At 39.1% G+C, this 23,587-nt stretch overlaps 1 protein-coding gene across 1 annotated transcript in view; it reads right to left on the bottom strand.

Annotated features, from left to right (window-relative positions):
• Positions 1-425: 425 nt before the first annotated feature.
• FRMPD2 (FERM and PDZ domain containing 2) overlaps positions 426-23,587 on the bottom strand; it is a 229,655-nt gene continuing 206,493 nt past the window's right edge. Inside the window, exon 29 of the mRNA XM_049854931.1 lies at positions 426-502. Within this exon, the coding sequence (XP_049710888.1) occupies positions 499-502 (4 nt within the window). The 3' untranslated portion in view covers positions 426-498. The remainder of the gene's footprint in view (positions 503-23,587) is intronic.

Here is a 23,587-nt window from a genome sequence, read left to right on the forward strand (position 1 = left end):
TCTGAGAAAACTATGGAAATAATCAGAGCTTTGTGGCAGATTACAGGTGGTTTTTATTGTCTTTTTGTGTTTTCTTCCACATTCCAAATTCTCTACAATGAAAATATTTACTTTTATAATCAGGAAAAAATATAATTTGAGAAAAGTAAAATAAAATATAATAGTCTAATCCTTGCTATTCTAAGTGTGACAACTTGTTGGAAACACAGACCCTTGGGCCCCACCACAGACCCAGTGAATCAGAATTTGCAGATTAATAAATAAATCCACAGGTGCTTCTTAAGCACATTACAGTCTGAGAAACACAGCTGTTGCTCCCCACACCCCACCCCCAAAGTACAATGCATGAGAACCTACCAGATTCTGCTGAAGACATGCTGTCCCCATAGCCCAAATGCGATAGGGAAAAGGGTTCAGCAGATACTGAGCCTTAGCATCCTTAAGGTCAGGCAGAAGTAGGTCTAATTAGTATCCTGGCAACCAGTACACAACTGTCGTTCACCTGGTCAAACATACAAAATAAAATATTTCACATTAGATAACTTGGGTTTTCATAGCTTTGACATATAGTCATTTATTCAGTCAGAGTCATTCAATGGGCATTTAATTTTTAAATACCATGCCTCTGCTGAATTAAGTACACAGGAGTCAACATTGATATAAGGCTTAACTAACTACAAGGGCTGTTCTCACAGAGTCTATATTCATTCAATACATAAAAAAAATCCCCACAAAAATAAACCTTTTGAATCTGGAAGGCATTACGCTGAGTGAAATTAGTCAGCTGCAAAAGGACAGATACAGTATGAGACCACAGTCATAAGAACGCAAGAAATAGTTTAAACACAGAAGAAAATATTCTTTGACGATGACAAGGGTGGGGAGGGAGGGAGGGAGGAAGGGAGGGAGAGGGGTATTCACTAATTAGATAGCAGACAAGAACTATTTTAGGTGAAGGGAAAGACAACATACAATACAGGAGAGGTCTGCACAACCAGACTAAACCAAAAGCAGAGAAGTTTCCTGAATAAACCGAACACTTCAAAGGCCAGAGTAGCAGAGGTGGGAGTCTGGAGACCATGGTTTCAGGGACATCTAGATCAGTTGGCAGAGTAAAATCTATTAAGAAAACATTCTGCATCCCACTTTGATGAGTGGCTTCTGGGGTCTTAAACGCTGGCAAGCTGCCATCTAAGATGCATCAATTAGTCTCAACCCACATGGAGAAAAGGAGAATGAAGAACACCAATGACACAAGGTAATTATGAGCCCAAAAGACAAAAAAGTCCACGTAAACCAGAGACTACATCAGCCTGAGACCAGAAGAATTAGACGGTGCCCGGCTACAACCAATGACTTCCCTGACAGGGAACACAGGGAGCAGGAAAGCAGTGGGATGCAGACCTCAAATTCTCATAAAAACATCAGACTGAATGGTCTGAGACTAGAACGACTCCGGGGATCATGGTCCCCAGACCTTCTGTTAGCCCAAAATAGGGACCATTCCCAAACCCAAATCTTCAGACAGGGATTGGACTAGACTGAAAATGATACTGGTGAGGAGTAAGCTTCTTGGCTCAAGTAAACACAGAGACTATGTGGGCAGCTCCTGCCTGTAAGGGAGATGAGAAGGTAGATGGGGACAGAAGCTGGCTGAACGGACATGGGGAATACAGGGCAGAGAGAAGGAGTGTGCTGTCTTGTTACGGGGAGAGCAACTAGGAGTACCTGGCAAGGTGTATATAAATTTTTGTATGAGAGGCTGACTTGATTTGTAAACTTTCACTTAAATCACAATAAAAAAAAAAAAACAACTTTTTTTTTCTTTTCAAATATTTGCCATAATTGGTTTGTAAGGTCATGTTATATCGCTGCCACTGGTTAAAACCTAAGAGTATTTTTTTGTCTGGCTATCTTCATTAAAAAAAAAAAATAAAAATTTTTTTTTTTTTTTTTTTTAGCTACCTGCAAATGAAATGGGATTACCATAATGTGAATTTAAAAGTGATTAATGTTTGAAAATATCTATTTTAAAACTTTGAGGTATAGAATGTTAAGAAAAAGTATTTAAAAGTTGGAAATAAGGTAAATGATTAGGTGGTATGTCTTTCAATGTCCTATGTGGATAATGTTTAGCAGGCTCTCCAAGGATTATTAAATTATGTCAGGATATTGTATTTGTTCAGCTCATTGTCACTGTTGATTAAAAGTACTAGACTTAGGCTTAATTAAATTACATGTTAACTTGTAGATTTTTATCCAGTAGGGACACAAATCAATAGAAAAGATAACAACAAAGAATATAATTTATGGCCCTGCAGGACATCAACCAGGCTTTTTGTTAAATTTTTCAATCTAACCTAGCACTCTTATTCTAACATTGAATCAAAATGAGTATAAAAATGTAGATCCTCAAAATGTTCTTTGAACTAGCTTTGCCAACTCCCTGGTTCCTTAGTAGAACTATACCATAGGGTATTAATATATTGGATAAAATCTTTGACATGATTTCTTTCCAAATTTGTGTAAGAGTCACACTTTTAATTTTTTTTTAATTCTACTTTGACAAGGGGAAGAGTCTTTTTTTTTTTTAGAGGATTTCAGTGGCCTTGTGAATGGTAGGAAGTGAAGGACTTCAGTGATAAGCATCCCCTGGAAGTAAAGCTGAGATAACCCTACAGAAACATAAGGATCAATCAACTAGAAGAATTTGTCTTCTTTTTACATGTTATCTCATATATCTTAGAACAAATAGACAAAAGATTAGTATTTAATTTCTTGAGTTGCAACTACTATAATAAACTGGTAATAGTATAATGACCAAAAAAAAATGGCTAAGGAACAGTTTATACGATTCACAATAAAAAATATGTATTGAAAATCTAGGCAAGAGAGGCAGGTCCAAGATGGCAGAGTAGTCAGACACTTCCTGTGGCCCTTCCTACAAAAAGACCCAAAAACACAAGTGAATCGATTATATATGACAATCTCGGAGCCCTGAACATCAAAAACAAAGTTGAGGGACCGGACTAAGCAGCAGGGGGAGGGACAGACAGTTCAGAAACAGCGAGGAGTTGCCAGACCTGCCCTGCCCAGTATTGGCACCCTGCAGGCTGGATTGGCTGGCATGAGCAGTGAGACAAGCTGTTGCACTCAGTATGTGTCTTCTACATTGGGAAAGACCGAGCGTGGAGAGTCAGCTCAAGCCTCCACGAGCGAGAAACAGCACTCAATCTGCGAAACCATAAGCGTCAAACCTAACATGCAGATCAAAAAAAAAAAATCCCTCCTTTTGGGAAATACCTCTGTCCCATTTATCTGCTCCCTCCCTGCTCTGCTCTGGTCCTGGTCCGGCCTTGGAGATTGCTGCACTCCCTGGGTTGGAAGTAGGACCCATCACCCGCCCTGAACTATTCTCCCAGCTTTGGAGAGGGAAAAAATTAACAAGCAGGAAAAACAAATCTGCCAGTTCGCCTAAGTCAGGAACTCAGGGCAGGCACACCCGTTTTGCCTAGGCACAGCCATAATGGATCAATGGACTTCAAATGCCTTTCACCCCTGTATAGATCTGTGTGGGCCTATTTCAACAGCGGAGGCCCTCATTAGCATAGTATACCAGGGTATATAACCGAAGCCTATTTTCATCTGTACCTGCTATGAGGGGGAGTGGCAGGTTCATAACATTTGATATCACCCTGTCCATTAGGGTGGGTCCTCACCTACCCATGTCCGGGTCTGAGGTCTGGTCACTCTACTCACTTCACTGAGCCACCTGCAACAGGGGTCCAAGAATAAGTGGTGCTTCCCAGTCATTACAGCCAACAGCACTGGGTGCCCACAGTCCAGCTGCAAACCCACCTAATTACACGCTCTAGGGAACAGGGACACGCCGTCCACCCAGACACTCAGGGGCAGCAGTCAGCACCCTACCTTGCTCAGCATATGAACCCCTACTACAGCCAGACACCTGTGCCTACTCCAATCACCTCATCTATCTAGGACTGTAGATGAGAGCCTGCACCATACACTGGGTGACTGAAGACCTGGACACTTGAGCTGAATCCACACAAGAAAAGTAAATGGACTCCTGGATTCACATACCTAGTAACAGCTCTAGCCACCTGGAGAAAGGATGTGAGACCTCCAAAGGTGCCAATAACGAAACTAGCTCACACAACTTGCCTATTTGGGCATATTAAAAAAAAAAAAAAAAAGACGTTAGGACACGGTAAGCAAACATAAAATAAATAAATATAATTTATTGATAGCTCAGAGACAGCAGTCAATATCAAACCACATAAAGAGCCAGACCATTGCTTCAGAAAGCCACCAAAACAAAGAATCCAAAAGCATTCCACAGGAAGAGAACTTCTTGGAATTACCAGAGGTACAATTCAAAAGATTAATATATAGAACTCTTCAAGAAATCAGGAAAGAGATCAGGCAAAATGCAGAAAAAACCAAGCAACACACAGACAAAGCAACAGAAGAACTTAAAAAGGTTATTCAAGAGAATAATGACAAACATAACAAGCTGCAAGAAACCACAGAAAGACAACAAACAGAAATCAAAAAAATATGATAAAATTTCAGAATTAGACAACTCGGGAGGCAGGGTCAAGATGGTGGAGTAGTCAGATGATTCCAGTGGTTCCTCTCTTAACAAAGACCAAAAAAAACAAGTGAATCAATAATATATATGACAAGCTAGGAACCCTGATCATCAAAGGCAAAGTCAAGAAATCGGACTGAGCAGCAAGGGGAAGCAGAGACAGTTCAGAAGCAGAGAGGAGTTGCTGGATCTGACTCGGCAAGAATCAGCACCTTACAGCCCCAATCCCCTGGCGTGACCGCAGTGGGGCTGGTGGTAGTGCTCAGGACATGGTTACTTCAGCAAACGAAGGAGAGCAAGTACCACAGACCTAGTCCCCTGGTGCAACAGTGGCAGGGGTGGCAATAGCATTTGGGATGTGGATACTTCAGCGAAAGAAGTCAAGCAAAGTGGCACAGGCCTGATTCCCTGGTATGACTGCAGTAGAGCCAGCAATAATGTTCGGGACATAGTTTACATAGCCATGGAGAGCCAGCAACACAGAATCTACTCATCCCTCCAGAATCAGTGAAAAACAGCACTCTCAGCATAAGTGATTGCATCTAATATACCACACAGATCTAATAGCTCCCCCTTTTGAAAGAACTTTCTCCCAACTATCTGATCACTCCTCCCTCTGCCCCAAGCCAGCTTCAGTGACATCTGATTTCCCTGGGCCTGAGATAGGTCCTGCTGCGCATCATGAGCCATTCTCCCAGCCCTGGAGAAGAAACAAATTAACAAATGGGGACAAAATGCTCTGCCGGCTCCCCTAAACTGGGAACTTAGGGCAGAAGGAGTTCCTGTCCAGGCACAAGTGGTCCACAAACTTTGAATGCCTTTCATCCCTTCAGGGACCTTCATGGCCCCATTTCAGCAGCTGGGTTCTTATCGTTACTTTGTAAGCGTGTATGTCCCCAAGGTATGACTTTAGCTGTTTCAGCTGTGTGGTGGAGAGGCGGGTTTCTGATCTTTGACAAGGCTCTGCCTATTAAGCAGGGTTCTCACCTAGCCACATCAGGGGCCTGATGACTGATGGCTCCACCCACACCACCTAGTCACCCACAACAGCAGTCCAAAGATAAGTGGTACCCCAAGTCCATACACTTAAAAGCACTGGGTGATCTGGTATGGCTGCAGAGCCCACCCACCTGTACATTTTAGAGAACAGGGATGTACCTTCCTCACAGAGTGAGGGAAGGCTGTCAGCACCCTACCTTGCTCCGAGTGTGACCCCTTGCTGCAACCAGAAACCTGTAGATACACCAATCACCACTGCTCCTCTATGATCATAGGTGAGAGCCTGCACCACACACCTGGTGACCAACTACCTGGATACCTGAGCTGAATCCATTCAAGAAAAGTTAATGGACTCATATACCTGGTAACAGCTCTAGCCATCTGGTGACAGGACGTTAGAGCTTCAAAGGTGCAAATAATCAAGCTAGCTAACTAAAGCAGCCTATTTAGGCATATCAAACAAAACAAAGCAAGAAGCTAGGATACAGTAAGCTGAACATAAAATAAATTCATACAACAACTAATAGATTGCTCAGAGACAACAGCTGATGTCAAAACACATAAAGAAGCAGACCATGATTGCTTCAACAAACTCCGAAAACAAGGAATCAAGGAATCTTCCGGATGAAGATGTTTTCCTGGAATTAGCAGATATAGAGTACAAAAGATTAATACACGAAACTCTTCAAAAGATCAGGAAGGAGATCAGGCAAAATGCAGAAGGGGAGAAAAGGAACACACAGATAAAGCAGTCAAAGAAATTAAGAAGGTTATTCAAGAACATAATGAAAAACTTAATAGGCTCCAAGAATATGTAAAGAGACAGCGATCGGAAATTCAGAAGATTAACAATGAAATTACAGAATTAGACGACTCAATAGAAAGGCAGAGGAGCAGAACTGAGGAAATGGAAGGCAAAATTAGTAAGACTGAAGATAAAACATTTGGCACCAATATATTCAAAGAAAAATCAGATAAAAGAACTTTAAAAAATGAAGAAATGCTAAGAATCATGTGGGACTCTTATCAAGAGAAATAACCTACAAGTGATTGGAGTACCAGAACAGGGAGAAATGACAGAAAATACAGAGAGAGTTCTTGAAGATCTGTTGGCAGAAAACTTCCCCGATACCATGAAAGATGAGAAGATATCTATCCAAGATGCTCATTGAATCTCATACAAAGTAGATCCCAAAAGAAAGTCACCGGAGGTGGGGCCAAGATGGTGAACTAGCCAGAAGCTGATCCCTCTTACAACAAAGATCCGAATAAACAAGTGAATCGATTATATATACGGCAAGCCAGAAACCCTGAGCCTCAAAGGCAAAATTAAGGAATCAGTCTGAGCAACGGGGCGTGGACAGATGGTGCAGAAGCAGCGACGAGTTGCCGAGCCCATGCAGTGCCTCAGCTGATTCCTTGGCGCCACTCTTTGACGTGAGTACAGCAGGTCTGATGGTAGTTCCCTGAGACACAGCAGCTTCAGCGAAATAAGGCAAGATGAGTAGTGCATACCAGACCCTGTGGCATGTCTACAACGGGGCTGGCTGCAGCGTTCAGGAAGCAGATGCTTCAGCAAAAGAAGGCAAATGAAGTGCCAACACCCCGAAACCCTGGTTGTGACAGCCAGGGGAACTGGCTGTGGAGTTTAGCACACAGCTGCTTCAGTGAAAGAAGGCAAGCACAGGATGCAGCCCAAACCCCCTGGAGCAATCTCGGCAAGGACCCAGCCAGTGCACACAGGCTACAAAATAGACAACTCTATATAAAGTCAGAGGAGAACTGAGGAAATGAAAGGCAAAGTCAGTAAGACTGAGGATAAAACATGTGGCACCAATATATTCAAAGAAAAATCATGTAAAGCAGACCATGATAGCTTCAACAAACTCACAAAAAAAAGAATCAAGGAACCTTCCAGATAAAGATGTTTTCCTGTAATTAGGAGATACAGAGTACAAAAGATTAATACACAAAACTCTGGAATCTGAGATGAAACAGTGCTCTTGACACAAGGTAAACGATTTTGTCTAATTTACCATGCATGGATCGAATAGCTCCTTCTTTTGAAAGAACTTTGTCCTATCTATCTGATCCCTACCCCCTCTGCCCAGCTGGCTTCATTAACAGTTGATTTCCCTGGCCTGAGATAGAACCTGAGCCATTCTCCTGGTCTGGGAGAAGGAACAAATTAACAAAGGACGGCGGGGGGAATACTCTGTAGACTTCCCTAATCTGGAAGCTCAGAGTAGAAGCCACTCCAGTCTAGCTATAAGCGATCCACAGACTTTGTCTCTCACTCCTACATGGATCCAGGTGGCTATTTTATATTATTATATGTTTGAGGTCTGACTATAACTGTTTCAGCTGTGCAGTGGAGAGGCAGATTTTGGAGGTCTGATACCACTCTGCCTAGTAAAAATGGCCTTCACATACCCACAGCAAAAAAAAAAAAAAAATGGAGACTCCATCCACGCACCTAGACACCCACGAAAGGATAGTGGTGCCTACCAGTTCTTACAGGTATAAGCATTGCATACCTGAGGTACAGCTGCACAGCCTACCCACCAGAGCACTCTAAAGAACAGAGATGCTCCATTCTCGCTGACGCTTGGGGAAAGGCTGTCAGTCCCCTGCCTTCCTCAGAGTGTGACCCCCTGCAGCTACCAGAAACCAGTGCATACACCCATCACCACTGCTTCTCTAGGATATTAGGTGAGAGCCTACACCACACGCTAGGTGACAACTATCAGGACTCCTGAGCTGAATCTATACAAGAATAGCGAATGGACTCCTAGGCTTATACACCTGGTAACAGCTCTAGCCATCTGGTAACAGGACATTAGTGCTTCAAAGGCTCCAATAACCAAGTTACACACTCTAGTAGTCTATTTGGCTATATTAAAACAAAACAAGAAACTAGGACACAGTGAGCAAACATAAATTAATACAAAAACTTATAGATGTCTTGAAGACAACAGTCAATATCAAATCACATAAAGAAATAGACCATAATTGCTTCAACAAACTCTGAAAACAGAGAATCAAAGACTCTTTCGGATGAAGATGTATTCCTGGAATTACCAGATGTACAATACAAAAGATTAATATATAGAACTCTTCAAGATATCAGGAACGGCATCAGGAACGAGACTAGGCAACAAACAGAAAGAGCCAAGGAACACACAGATAAAGCAGTTGAAGAAATTATAAAGATTATTCAAGAACATAATGAAAAATTTAATAAACTGCAAGAACCCACAGAGAGACAGTATTCAGATATTCAGAAGATTAACAATAAAATTACAGAATTAGACAACTCAAAAGAAAGTCAAAGGAGCCGAACTGAAGAACTGGAATGCAGACATGGTGAGATTGAAGATAAATCATTTGGCACAAACATATTTGAAGAAAAATCAGATAAAAGAATTTTAAAAAATGAAGAAAGCCTAAGAATCACATGGGACTCTATCAAGAAGAATAACTTGCGAGTGATTGGAGTACCACAACAGGGAGGGATAACAGAAAGTACAGAGAGAATTGTTGAAGATTTGTGGGCAGCAAACTTCCCTGATATCATGAAAGATGTAGAGATATCTATCCAAGAAGCTTATCAAACTCCATACAAGGTAGATACCAAAAGAAAGTCACCAAGACATATTATCATCAAACTTGCCAAAGCCAAAGATAAAGAGAAAATTTTAAGAGCAGCCAGGGATAAGTGAAAAGTCACCTACAAAGGAGAATCAATAAGAATAAGTTCGGACTACTCAGCAGAAACCATGCAGGCAAGAAGGCAATAGGATGACATATATAAAGCAAACAAGAACCAAATATCCACCAAAACCTTCATAAGTAGAAAAACATACCTTGCTAACGGATAGGAAAACTCAACATTATAAAAACATCTATTGTGCCCAAAATGATCTACAGATACAATGCAATCCTAATCCAAATACCAGTGACATTTTCTAATGAGATGGAGAAACAAAAGGGGAGGCCTCACACTACCTGACTTTAGAACATATTATACTGCCATGGTAGTCAAAACAGCCTGGTACGGTACAACAACAGATACATAGACCAATGGAACAGAATTGAGATTCCAGACATAAATCTATCCACATATGAGCACCTGATACTTGACAAAGGCCCAGAGTCTGCTAAATGGGGAAAAGACAGTCTCTTTAACAAATGGTGCTAGCATAACTGAATATCCATCTACAAAAAAAATGAAACAAGACCCTTACCTCACACCATGCAAAAAAACGAACTCAAAACGGGTCAAAGACCTAAAAATAAAATCCAAAACAATAAAGTTCATGGAAGAGAATATAGGAACAACACTAGGAGTCCTAATACATGGCATAAACAGTATACAAAACATTACTAGAACTGCAAAAACAGCACAAAGGAAATTAGATAACTGGGAGCTCCTAAAAGTCAAACACCTATGCTCATCCAAAGACCTCAGCAAAAGAGTGAAAAGATTACCTACAGATTGGGAAAAAGTTTTTACCTATGACATCTCCAATCAGCAGCTGATCTCTAAAATCTACGTGTTACTGCAAAAATTCAAGAACAAAAAGACAAACAACCCAATTAAAAAATGGTCAAAGGATATGAATAGGCGCTTCACTAAAGAACACATTCAGGTAGCTAACAGATACATGAGGAAATGCTCGTGGTCATTAGCCATTAGAGAAATGCAAATCAAAACTAAAATGAGATTCCATCTCACTCCAACAAGGCTGACATTAATCCGAAAAAACACTGAATAATAAATGTTGGAGAGGTTACAGAGAGACTGGAACACTTATACGCTGCTGGTGGGAATGTAAAATGGTACAACCACTTTGGAAATCGATTTGGTGCTTCCTTAGAAAGCTAGAAATTGCACTACCGTAGGATCCAGCAATCCCACTCCTTGGAATATATTCTAGAGAAATAAGAGCCTTTACACGAACAGATACATGCACACCCGTGTTCACTGCGGCACTGTTTACAATTGCAAAAAAATGGAGCAACCAAGGTGCCCATCAATGGAGGAATGGATAAATAACGGTACATTCACACAATGGAATAGTATGCATCAATAAAGAACAGTGATGAACCTGTGAAACATTTCATAACATGGAGGAACCTGGAAGGCTTTATGCTGAGTGAAATTAGTCAGTTGAAAAAGGACAAATATTGTATGAGCCGACTATGATAAGACCTCCAGAAATAGTTTAAATGCAGAAGAAAATATTCCTTGATGGTTAGGAGAGGCAGGAAGGAGGGAGAAAGGGAGGGAGGATTCACTAATTAGATAGCAGACAAGAACCAATTTAGGTGAAGGCATGGACAACACACAATACAGGAGAGGTCAGCACAACTGGGCTATACCAAAAGCAAAGAAGTTTCTTGAATAAACCGAACACTTCAAAGGCCAGAGTAGCAGGGTCAGGGGTTTGGGGACCATGGTTTCAGGGGACATCTAAGTGAACCGGCATAATAAAAACTATTAAGAAAACACTCTTCGTCCCATTTTAGTTAGTGGTGTCTGGGGACTTACACGATAGCAAGCAGACATCTAAGATGCAACAATTGGTCTCACCCCACCTGGAGCAAAGGAGAATGAAGAATACCAAAGACACAAGGTAAGGATGAACCCAAGACTCAGAATGGGCCACATAAATCAAAGACTACATCAGCCTGAGACCAGAAGAACTAGATGGTGCCCAGATACAACAATTATTGCCATGACAGGGAGCACAACAGAGAATCCCTGAAGGAGCAGGAGAGCAGGGGGACGCAGACCTCAAATTCTAGTTAAAAGGCCAGACTTAATGGTCTGACTGAGACCAGAGAGACCCCAGAGGTCATGGTCCCCTGACCTTCTGTTAGCCCAAGACAGGAACCATTCTCAAAGCCAACTCTTCAGACAGGGATTGGGCTGGACTACAAAGTAGAAAATGATACTGGTGAGGAGTGGGATTCTCAGATTGAGTAGACACTATCTGGGCAGCTCCTGTCTGGAGGGGAGATGTGAAGGCCGAGGGGGACAGAAGCTGGCTGAATGGACACGGAAACACAGGGTGGAGAGAAGGAATGTGCTGTCTCATTAGGCGGAGAGCAACTAGGAATATATACCAAGGTGTATATAAGATTTTGTATGAGAGGCTGACGTGATTTGTAAACTTTCACTTAAAGCACAATAAAAATTTTTAAAAAAGAAAGTCACCAGGACATATTATAATCAAATGTGCCAAAACCAAAGATAAACAGACAATTTTAAGAGCTGCTAGGAATAAATGAAAAGTCACCTACAAAGGAGAGTCCATAAGAATAAGCTCAGAATGCTCAGCTGAAACCATGCAGGCAAGAAGGCAATGGGATGACAGACACAAAGCCTTGAAGGAAAAAAATTGCAAGCCAAAAACCATATATCCAGCAAAACTGTCTCAAACATGAAGGCAAAATTAGAACATTTCCAGATAAACAGAAATTTACAGAATTTGCAAAGACCAAACCAAACCTACAACAATACTAAAGGGAGTCCTTTGGTTAGAAAATCAACAACACCAGATAACAACCCAAGACGGGAACACAGAACAGACAAACCAGGTATCAACCTAGATAGGGAAATCACAAAAATAAATCAAGATTAAAAAATGTTCAAAACAGGGAAATAGAGATGTTATTATGTAAAAGATAAAAACATTAAACCAATAAAGAAGGACTAAAAAATGGAGACAGAGATCTTTAACATGGAGAGGAAGTCAAGGTGATATAGGCAAATAAAAGTTTGGTTTAAACTCAGAAAACTTGGGGAAATTAATAATGTAAACACAAAGGAGACTAAGAATCTTACACATCAAAATAAAATACATGGAAAATATAAACAAAATCGATAGTGAAAAAGAGGAAAACACAATTTATAAAGAAAAGCTACTCAGAACAAAAAATTAAGTGGAAAAAAGAAACTGAACACACACAAAAAAGACATCAAATTGACACACTAAACTAATACCTATCCATAATTACACTGAATGTAAATGGATGAAATGCACCAAGAAAGAGACAGAGAGTGGCAGAATGGATGAAAAAACATGATCCATCTATATGCAGCCTACAAGAGACATACTTTAGACTTAAAGACATAAACAAACTAAAATGCAGAGAATGGAAAAAAATACATTAATCAAAAAAGAGCAGGAGTGGCAATACTAATTTCTGACAAAATAGATTTTAAAGTTAAATCCACCACAAATGAGAAGGAAGGACACTATACAATGATTAAAGGGACAGTATGCTAGGAGAATATTATCATATTAAATATTTATGCACTGAAAAACAGGGCTTCAAGATACATTAAAAAAAAAAAAACTCTAACAGCATTGAAAAGCGAGATAGACAGCTCCACAATAATAGTAGGACACTTCAACACATGACTTTCAGTGAAGGACAGAAAATCCAGAAAGAAGCTCAATAAAGACACAGAAGATATAAATACCACAATCAAACAACATGACCTCATAGACATATACAGGACACTCCACACAAAAACAGTTAAGAACACTTTCTTTTCCAATGCACGTGGAACATTCTCTAAGACCACATATTAGGTCATAAAGCAAGCCTTAACAGACAGAATCCCAAATATCAAAATAGTACAAAGAATTTTCTCTGACCATAAAGCCATAAAACTAGAAATCCACTACACAAAAAGCAGGGAAAACAAATCAAACACATGGAAACTGAACAACACCTTGCACAAAAAAGACTTGATTACAGAAGAAATTAAGGATGGAATAAAGAAATTCATAGAATCAAATGAGAATGAAAAATACTTCCTATTGGAATCTTGGGGACACAGCTAAAGCAGTGCTCAGAGGATAATTTATAGCAATAAATGCACACATACAAAAAGAAGATAGTGCCAAAATAAAATTATTGCTACACCTTGAAGAAATTAAAAGAGAGCAACAAAACAACAAAAGATACCTCAGGCACCAGAAGAAAGCAAATAATAAAAATTAGAACAGAATTAAAATGAAATAGAGATCAGAAAACCAATTTAAAGAGTTAACAACACCAAAAGCTGGTTCTTTGAAAAGATTAACAAAATTGGTAAACCATTTGCCAGACTGACAAATGAAAAACAGCAGAGGAAGCAAATAACCTGAATAAGAAATGAGATGGGCAATATCACAACAGATCCAACTGAAATTAAAAGAATCATATCAGATTACTATGAAAAATTGTGCTCTAAGAAATTTGAAAACCTAGAAGAAATGCGTAAATTTCTGGAAACATACTCCTACCTAAACTAACACAAAAAGAGGCTGAAAACTAAATGAATCCGTAACAAAAGAAGAGAGTGAAAAGGTAATTAAAATATTCCAAAAAAAAAAAAGCTCTGGCCCTGATGGCTTCACTGCAGAATTCTACTGAACTTTTAGAGAAGAGTTAACACAACTACTACCAAAGGTATTTCACAGCACAGAAAAGGGTGGAATACTCCCAAACTCATTATATGAAGTCAGCATAACCCTGATACCAAAACCAGGTAAAGACACCACAAAAGAAAATAAAACTAAACACCAATATCCCTCATGAACTTAGATGTTAAAATCCTCAACAAAATTCTAGCCAATAGAATTGAACAACATATCAAAAAAATAATTCACCATGACCAAGTGGGATTCATCCCAGGTATGCAGGGATGGTTTAACATTAGAAAAACAATCAATGTAATCCATCATGTAAATAAAACAAAAGACAAAAAACACATGATCTTATCAGTTGATACAGAAAAGGCATTTGACAAAGTCCAACACACATTCACAATAAAAACTCTCGGCAAAATATGAATAGAAGGAAAATTCCTAAACATAATAAAGAGCATTTATTCAAAGCCAACAGGAAACATCATCCTAAATGGAGAGCGTCTGAAAACATTTTTCTTGAGAATGGGAATCAGACAAGAATGCCCCTTATCACCACTCTTTTTCAACAATCTGCTGTGGGTCCTAGACAGAGCAATTTGGCTACATAAAGAAATAAAAAAAAAAAAAAGGGCATCCAAATTGGCAAAGAAGAAGTAAAACTATCTCTATTTGCAGATGACATGATCCTAACAAAGAAAACCCTAAAGAATCCTCAAGAAAACTATTGAAACTAATAGACGAGTTCAGCAGAGTATCAGGATAAGATAAACATACATAAATCAGTTGGATTCTTCTACACCAACAAAGAGAACGTCAAAGAGGAAATCATCAAATCAATACCATTTACAGTAGTCCCGAAGAAGATAAATCTAACCAGAGATGTAAAACCTATACAAAGAAAACTACAAGACACTACTGCAAGAAACCAATGAGACGTACTTAAGTGGAAAAACATACCTTGCTCATGGATAAGAAGGCTCGACATTGCAAAAACGTCTATTCTACCCAAAGTGATCTATAGATAGAATGCAATCCCAATCCAAATATAAATGACATTTTGTAATGAGATGAAAAAACAAATCACCAACTTCATATGGAAGGGAAAGCTGCATCAGATAAGGAAAGCATTACTGAAAAGGAAGAACAAACTGGGAACCTTCACACTATCTGATTTTAGAACATATTATACTGCCACAGTAGTCAAAAGAGCCTGGTACTGGTACAACAACAGATACATAGACCAATGGAACAGAATTGAGAATCCAGACATAAACCCATCCACATATGAGCAGCTGATATTCAACAAAGCACAGAAGTCAGTTAAATGGGGAAAAGACAGTGTCTTTAATAAATGGTGCTGGCATAAGTGGATATCCATCTGCAAAAAAAAATGAAACAAGACCCATACCTCACATCACGTACAAAAACTCAATGCAAAATGGATCAAAGACCTAAATATAAAATCTAAAACGATAAAGATCATGGAATAAAAAATAGGGACAATGCTAGGAGCTCCAATACACGGCATAAAACAGTATACAAAACATTACTAACGATGCAGAAACACCAGAAGAGAAACTAGATAACTGGGAGCCCCTAAAAATCAAACACTTACGCTGATCCAAAGACTTCATCAAAAGAGTAAAAAGATTACCCACATACTTGGAAAAAGTTTTTGGCTACGACAATTCAGATCAGTGTCTGATCTCTAAAATCTACATCATACTGCAAAAACTGGACAACAAAAAAGACAAATAATCCAATTTTTAAAAAATGGGCAAAGGATATGAACAGGCAATTCACTAAAGAAGACATTCAGGCAGTTAATAGATACGTGAGGAAATGGTCATGATCATTGGCCATTAGAGAAACCCAAATCAAAACAACAATGAAATAACATCTCACACCAACAAAGCTGGCATTAATCCAGAAAAATACAGTAAATGTTGGAGACATTGTGGAGGAACTGGAACACTTATAAACTGGTAGTGTAAAGTGGCACAACCACTTAAGAAATCAATCTGGCCCTTCCTTAAAAAGCTAGAACTAGAACTACAATACGATCCAGCAATTCCAATCCTTGGAATATATCCTAGAGAAATAAGAGCCTTCACACAAACAGATATATGCACACCCACGTTCACTGCAGCACTGTTTACAACAGCAAAAAAGGTGGAAGCAACCAAGGTGCCTATCAACAGATGAATGGATGAATTATGGTACATTCACATAGCGGAATACTATGCAAAGATTAAAAACAGCAATGAATCTGTAATACATCTCATAACATGGAGGAATCTGGAAGGCATTATGCTAAGTGAAATTAGTCAGTTGTAAAAGGACAAATATTCTCTAAGACCACTATTATAAGAACTCTAGAAAAAGCTTAAACACAGAAGAAAATATTCTTTGACGGTTACCGTGGTGGGGAGGGAGTGAGAGGGGTATTCACTAATTAGTTAGTAGACAAGAACTATTTTAGCTGAAGGTAAAGACAACACACAATACAGGACAGGTCAGTACAACTGGACTAAACCAAAAGCAAAGATGTTTCCTGAATACAAACGAATGGTCCAAAGGCCAGAGTAGCAGGGTCAAGGGTTTGGGGGCCATGGTTTCAGGAGACACCTAGGTCAATTGGCATAACAAAATGTATTAAGAAAAAGTTCTGCATCACACTTTGGTGAAAGGTGTCTGGGGTCTTAAATGCTAGCAAGTGGCCATCAAAGATGCACTAACTGGTCTCAACCCACCTGAAGCATAAGACAATGAAGAACACCAAAGACATATGGTAAAGATGAGCCCAAGAGACACAAAGGACCACATAAACCAGAGACTACATCAGCCTGAGACCTGAAGAACTAGATGGTGTCTGGCTACCACCTATCACTGCCCTGACAGGAAACACAACAGAGAATCCCTGATGGAGCAAGAGAACAATGGGATGCAGATCTCAAATTCTGGTAAAAAGACCAGACTTAATGGTCTGACTGAGACTAGAGGGACCCTGGAGGTCATGGTCCCTGGGCAGTTTATCCCAAGACTGGAACCATTCCTGAAGCCAAATCTTCAGACAGGGATTGGACTAGACTATAAGATAGATAATAATACTGGTGAGGAGTGAGATTCTTGGCTCAAGTAGACACATGAGACTATGTGGGCAACTCCTGTCTGGAGATGAGTTCAGAAGGGAGAGGGGGGCAGGAAATGGCTGAATGGACATGGAGAATACAGGGTGGAGAGGAGGAAGTGCTGTCTCATTAGGGGGATAGCAGCAAGGAGTACATAGCAAGGCGTGTACAACTTTTTGTATGAGAAACTGACTTGATTTGTAAACTTTCACTTAAAGCACAATTAAAAAAAGAACTGGACAATGCAACAGTAAGTCACAGGAGCAGAACTGAGTTAATGGAAGGTAGACATAGTGAGATGAAGATAAAGCACTTGATACCAAAACCAGATAAAAGACTTAAAAAAAATGAAGAAACCCTAAGAATTATGTGGGACTCTGTCAAGAGGAATAACCTATGAGTCACTGGAGTACCAGAACAGGGGAGTATCAGAGAATACAGAGAAAATTGTTGGCAGCAAACCTCCCTGATATCGTGAAAGATGAGAGGGTATCTATCCAAGATGCTCATCGAACCCTCACATATTAGGTCATAAAACAAACCTTTGCAGAATCCAAAACATTGAAATATTACAAAGCATCATCTCAGACCACAAGGCCATAAAAGTAGAAATCAATAACAGAAAAATCAGGGAAAAGAAATCAAATACTTGGAAACTGAACGATACCCTGCTCAAAAAAGACTGGGTTATAGAAGACATTAAGGATGGAATAAAGAAATTCACAGAATGCAACAAGAATGAAAACAATTCCTATCTAACTCTGGGGCACAGCAAAAGCAGAGCTCAGAGGTCAATTTATATCGATAAACGCACATATACATAAACAAGAAAGAGCCAAAATCAGAAAACTGTCCCTACAACTTGAACAAATAGAAAGCAAACACAAAAGAATCCACCAGGCACCAGAAGAAAACAAACAATAAAAACTAGAGCTGAACTAAATGAATTAGAGAACAGAAAAACAATTGAAAGAATTAACAAAGCCAAAAGCTGGTTCTTTGAAAAAATTTCTAAAAATTCATAAACCATTGGCTAGACTGACTAAAGAAATATAGGAAAGGAAACAAATAACCCGAATAAGAAATGAGATGGGCCATATCACAACAGACCCAACTGAAATTAAAAGAACCACATCAGATTACTACAAAAAATTGTACTCTAACAGATTTGCAAACCTAGAAGAAATGGTTGAATTCTTAGAAAAACACTACCTACCTAAACTAACACAATCAGAAGTACAACAACTAAATAGACCCATAACAAAAAAAGAGATTGAAAAGGTAATCAAAAAACTCCCAACAAAAAAAAACCCTGGCCCGGACGGCTTCACTGCAGAGTTCTATCAAACTTTCAGAGAAGAGTTAACACCACTACTACTAAAGGTATTTCAAACCATAGAAAATGATGGAATACTACCTAACTCATTCTATGAAGCCACCATATCCCTGATACCAAAACCAGGTAAGGACACCACAAAAAAAGAAAATTACAGACCTATATCCCTCATGAACATAGATGCAAAAATCCTCAACAAAATTCTAGCCAATAGAATTCAACAACCTATCAAAAAATAACCCACCACGACCAAGTAGGAGTTATACCAGATACGCAAGGTTCGTTCAATATTAGAAAAACCATTAATGTAACCCACCATATAAATAAAACAAAAGACAAAAACCACACGATCTTATCAATTGATGCAGAAAAGGCATTTGACAAAGTCCAACACCCATTCATGATAAAAACTCCCACCAAAATAGGAATTGAAGGAAAATTCCTCAACATAATAAAGGGCATCTATACATTTTTTTTTTTATATACAAAGCCAACAGCCAACATCACTCTAAATGGAGAGAGCCTGAAAGCATTCCCCTTGAGAACAGGAACCAGAAAACGATGCCCTTTATCACCGCTCTTATTTAACATTGTGCTAGAGGTCCTAGCCAGAGCAATTAGGCTAGACAAAGAAATAAAGGGCATCCGGATTGGCAAGGAAGAAGTAAAATTATCTCTATTTGCAGATGACATGATCTTATACACAGAAAACCCTAAGGAATCCTCCAGAAACTTCTGAAACTAAGAGTTCAGCAGAGTCTCAGGTTACAAGATAAACATACAAAAATCACTTGGATTCCTCTAAATCAACAAAAAGAACATTGAAGAGGAAATCACCAAATCAATACCATTCACAGTAGCCCCCAAGAAGATAAAATACTTAGGAATAAATCTTACCAAAGATGTAAAAGACCTTTACAAAGAAAACTACAAAGAACTAATGCAAGAAAGTAAAAGGGGCCTACATAAGTGGAAAAACATAAGTAAAAGGGGCCTACATAAGTGGAAAAACATACCTTGCTCATGGATAGGAAGACTTAATATAGTAAAAATGTCTATTCTACCAAAAGCCATCTATATATACAGTGCACCTCCGAGCCAAATTCCAACGACATTTTTTAATGTGATGGAGAAACAAATCACGAACTTCACACGGAAGGGAAAGAGGCGCCGGAAAAGTAAAGCATTACTGAAAACGAAGAACAAAGTGGGAGGCCTCACTCTACCTGATTTTAGAACATATTATACATCCACAGTAGTCAAAACAGACTGGTACCGGTACAACAACAGGCACACAGACCAATGGAAGAGAACTGGGAATCCAAATATAAATCCATCCACATATGAGCAGCTGATATTTGACAAAGGACCAGTGTCAGTTAATTCAGGAAAAGATAGTCTTTTTAACAAATGGTGCTGGCATAACTGGATATCCATTTGCAAAAAACTGAAACAGGACCCATACCTCGCACCATGCACAAAAACTAACTCCAAGTGGATCAAAGACCTAAACATAAAGACTAAAATGATAAAGGCCACGGAAGAAAAAATAGGACAACGTTAGGAGCCCTAATACAAGGCATAAACAGAATACAAAACATTACTAAAAATGACGAAGAGAAACCAGATAACTCGGAGCTCCTAAAAATCAAACACCTATGCTCATCTAAGGACTTCACCAAAAGAGTAAAAAGACCACCTATAGATTGGGAAAGAATTTTCAGCTATGACATCTCTGATCAGCGCCTGATCTCTAAAATCTATATGATTCTGTCAAAACTCAACCACAAAAAGACAAACAACCCAATTAAAAATTGGGCAAAGGATATGAACACACACTTCACTAAAGAAGATATTCGGGCAGCTAACAGATACATGAGAAAATGTTCTCAATCATTAGTCATTAGAGAAATGCAAATTAAAGCTACAATGAGATTCCATCTCATGCCAACACAAGGCTGGCATTAATCAAAAAAACACAAAATAATAAATGTTGGAGAGGCTGCGGAGAGACTGGAACTCTTATACACTGCTGGTGGGAATGTAAAATGGTACAACCACTTTGGAAATCTATCTGGTGTTTCCTTAAAAAGTTAGAAATAGAACTACCATACAACCCAGAAAGCCCACTCCTTGGAATATATCCTAGAAAAATGAAAGCCTTTACACGAACAGATATATGCACACCCGTGTGTACTGCAGCACTGCTTACAATAGCAAAATGCTTGAAGCAACCAAGGTATCCATCAACGGATGAATGGATAAATAAATTATGGTATATTCACACCATAATATTGTGAATATATTGATAAAGAACAGTGATGAATCTGTGAAACATTTCATAACATGGAGGAACCTGGAAGGCATTATGCTAAGTGAAATCAGTCAGATGCAAAAGGACAAATATTGTATAAGACCACTATTATAAGATCTTGAGAAATAGTTTAAACTGAGAAGAACACATTCTTTTGTGGTTACGAGAGGGGGGAGGGAGGGAGGGTGGCAGAGGGTTATTTACTGATTAGATAGTAGATAAGAACCACTTTCGGTGAAGGGAAGGATAACACTCAATACAGGGAAGGTCAGCACAACTGGTCTGGACCAAAAGCAAAGAAGGTTCCTGGATAAGCTGAAAGCTTCGAAGGTCAGCAGAGCAAGGGCAGGTGTTTAGGGACTATGGCTACAGGCGACATCTAAGTCAATTGGCAAAATAAATTCTATTAAGAAAACATTCTGCATCCCACTTTGAAATGTGGCATCTGGGGTCTTAAATGCTAACAAGCGGCCATCTAAGATGCATCAATTGGTCTCAACCTACCTGGATCAAAGGAGAATGAAGAACACCAAGGTCATAAGATAATTATGAGCCTAAGAGACAGAAAGCACCACATGAACCAGAGACTTACATGATCATGAGACCAGAAGAACTAGATGGTGCCTGGCCACAACCAATGACTGTCTTGACAGGGAGCACAACAGAGAACTCCTGAGGGAGCAGGAGACCAGTGGGATGCAGACCCCAAATTCTCATAAAAAGACCAGACTTAATGGTCTGACTGAGACTAGAAGAATCCCGGTGGTCATGGTCCCCAAATCTTCTATTGGCCCAGGACAGGAACCATTCCCAAAGACAACTCATCAGACATGGATTGGACTGGACAATGGGTTGGAGAGAGATGCTGATGAGAAGTGAGCTACTTGTATCAGGTGGTCACTTGAGACTGTGTTGGTATCTTCTGTCTAGAAAGGAGATGGGAGGGTAGAAAGGGTTAGAAACTGTCAAAACGGTCAGGAAAGGCTGGAAGGAGGGAGCACATTGACTCATTGGGGGAGAGTACATGGGAGTATGTAGTAAGATGTATATAAGTTTACGTGTGAGAGACTGATTTGATATGTAAACTTTCACTTAAAGCACAATAAAAATTATTTAAAAAAAATGATAGCATGAAACTCATGCCTATCAATAATTATGCTGAATGTAAATGGACTAAATACACCAATAAAGACACAAAGAGTGGCAGAATGGACTATAAAAACATGATCCATCTCTACGCTGCCTACAAGAGACACATCTTAGGCTTAAAGACACAAAATAAAACTCCAAGGATGGGAAAAAAATATATCTAGCAAACAACACTCAAAAAAATAGGAGTGGCAATATTAATCTCTGATAAAACAGACTTTAAAGCAAAATCCACCACGAAAGATAAAAAAGGACACTATATAACGATTAAATGGTCGATACACCAGGAGAACATAAACATAATAAATATTTACACACCAACAACAGGGCTCCAAAATACATAAAACAAACTCTAACGGCACTGAAAAGGGAAACATATGGGTCCACAACAGTAGTAGGAGACTTCAACATACCACTTTTAATGAAGGACAGAACATCCAGAAAGAAGCTCAATAAAGACATGGAAGATCTAAATGCCACAACTGAACAGCCTGATCTCACAGACGCATATAGAACACTCTACCCAACAGTAGCCAAGTATACTTTCTTTTCCAATGTACTTGGAACATTCCCCAGGAGACCACGTATTAGGCCACAAAGCAACAGAATCCAAAATATCAAAATATTACAAAGCATCTTTTCTGACAATAAAGCCATTAAAGTAGAAATCAATAATATAAAAGCAAGGAAAAAAATTAAATACATGAAAACTGAACAACACCTTGCTCAAAAAATACTGGGTTATATAAGAAATAAAGGATAGAATAAAGAAATTCACAGAATCAAATGAGAATGAAAACACATCCTACCAGAAGCTTTAGGACACAGCAAAAGCCACACTCAGAGGTCAATTCATAGCAATAAATGCACACACCCAAAAAGAAGAAAGGGCCAAAATCAATACCAAAAAAAAAAAAAAAACACATTGCCATCGAGTCAATTCCAACTCATGGCAACCCTACAGGACAGAGTAGAACTGAAACACAGGGTTTCCAAAGAGCCCCTGGTGGATTCAAACTGCTGACCTTTTGGTTAGTAGCCATAGTTCTTAACCACTACACCACACAGGTTTCCAAAATCAATACATTAACCCTACAACTTGAACAAGTAAAAAGAGAGCAGTAAAAGAAGACCTTGAGTGCCAGAAGAAAGGAAATAATAAAAATTAGAGCAGAATTAAATGAAATAGAGAACAGAAATACAATTGAAAGAGTTAACAAGACCAATGAAAAGGGCATCAAACCTATAAACCATTGGCCACAGTGACAAAAGAAAAACAGGAGAGAAAGCAAATAACCCAAATAAGAAACACAGACCCAAATGAAATTAAAAGAATTGTAACAGAATACTATGGAAAACTATACTCTAACAAATTTGAAACCCTTGAGGAAATGGACAAATTTCTAAAAACACACTACCTACCTAAACTAACACAAACAGAGGTAGAATAACTGAATAAACCCATTACCAAAGAAGAGATTGAAAAGGTAATTTAAAAACTCCCAACAACAACAAAAAGCCCTGGCCCTTACAGCTTCACTGGAGATTTCCACCAAAATTTCAGAGAGGAGTTAATACCACTACTACTAAAGGTACTTCAGAGCATACAAAAAG

The sequence above is a fragment of the Elephas maximus genome, chromosome 16 (assembly GCF_024166365.1).
Source record: "Elephas maximus indicus isolate mEleMax1 chromosome 16, mEleMax1 primary haplotype, whole genome shotgun sequence".
NCBI lineage: Eukaryota > Metazoa > Chordata > Mammalia > Proboscidea > Elephantidae > Elephas > Elephas maximus.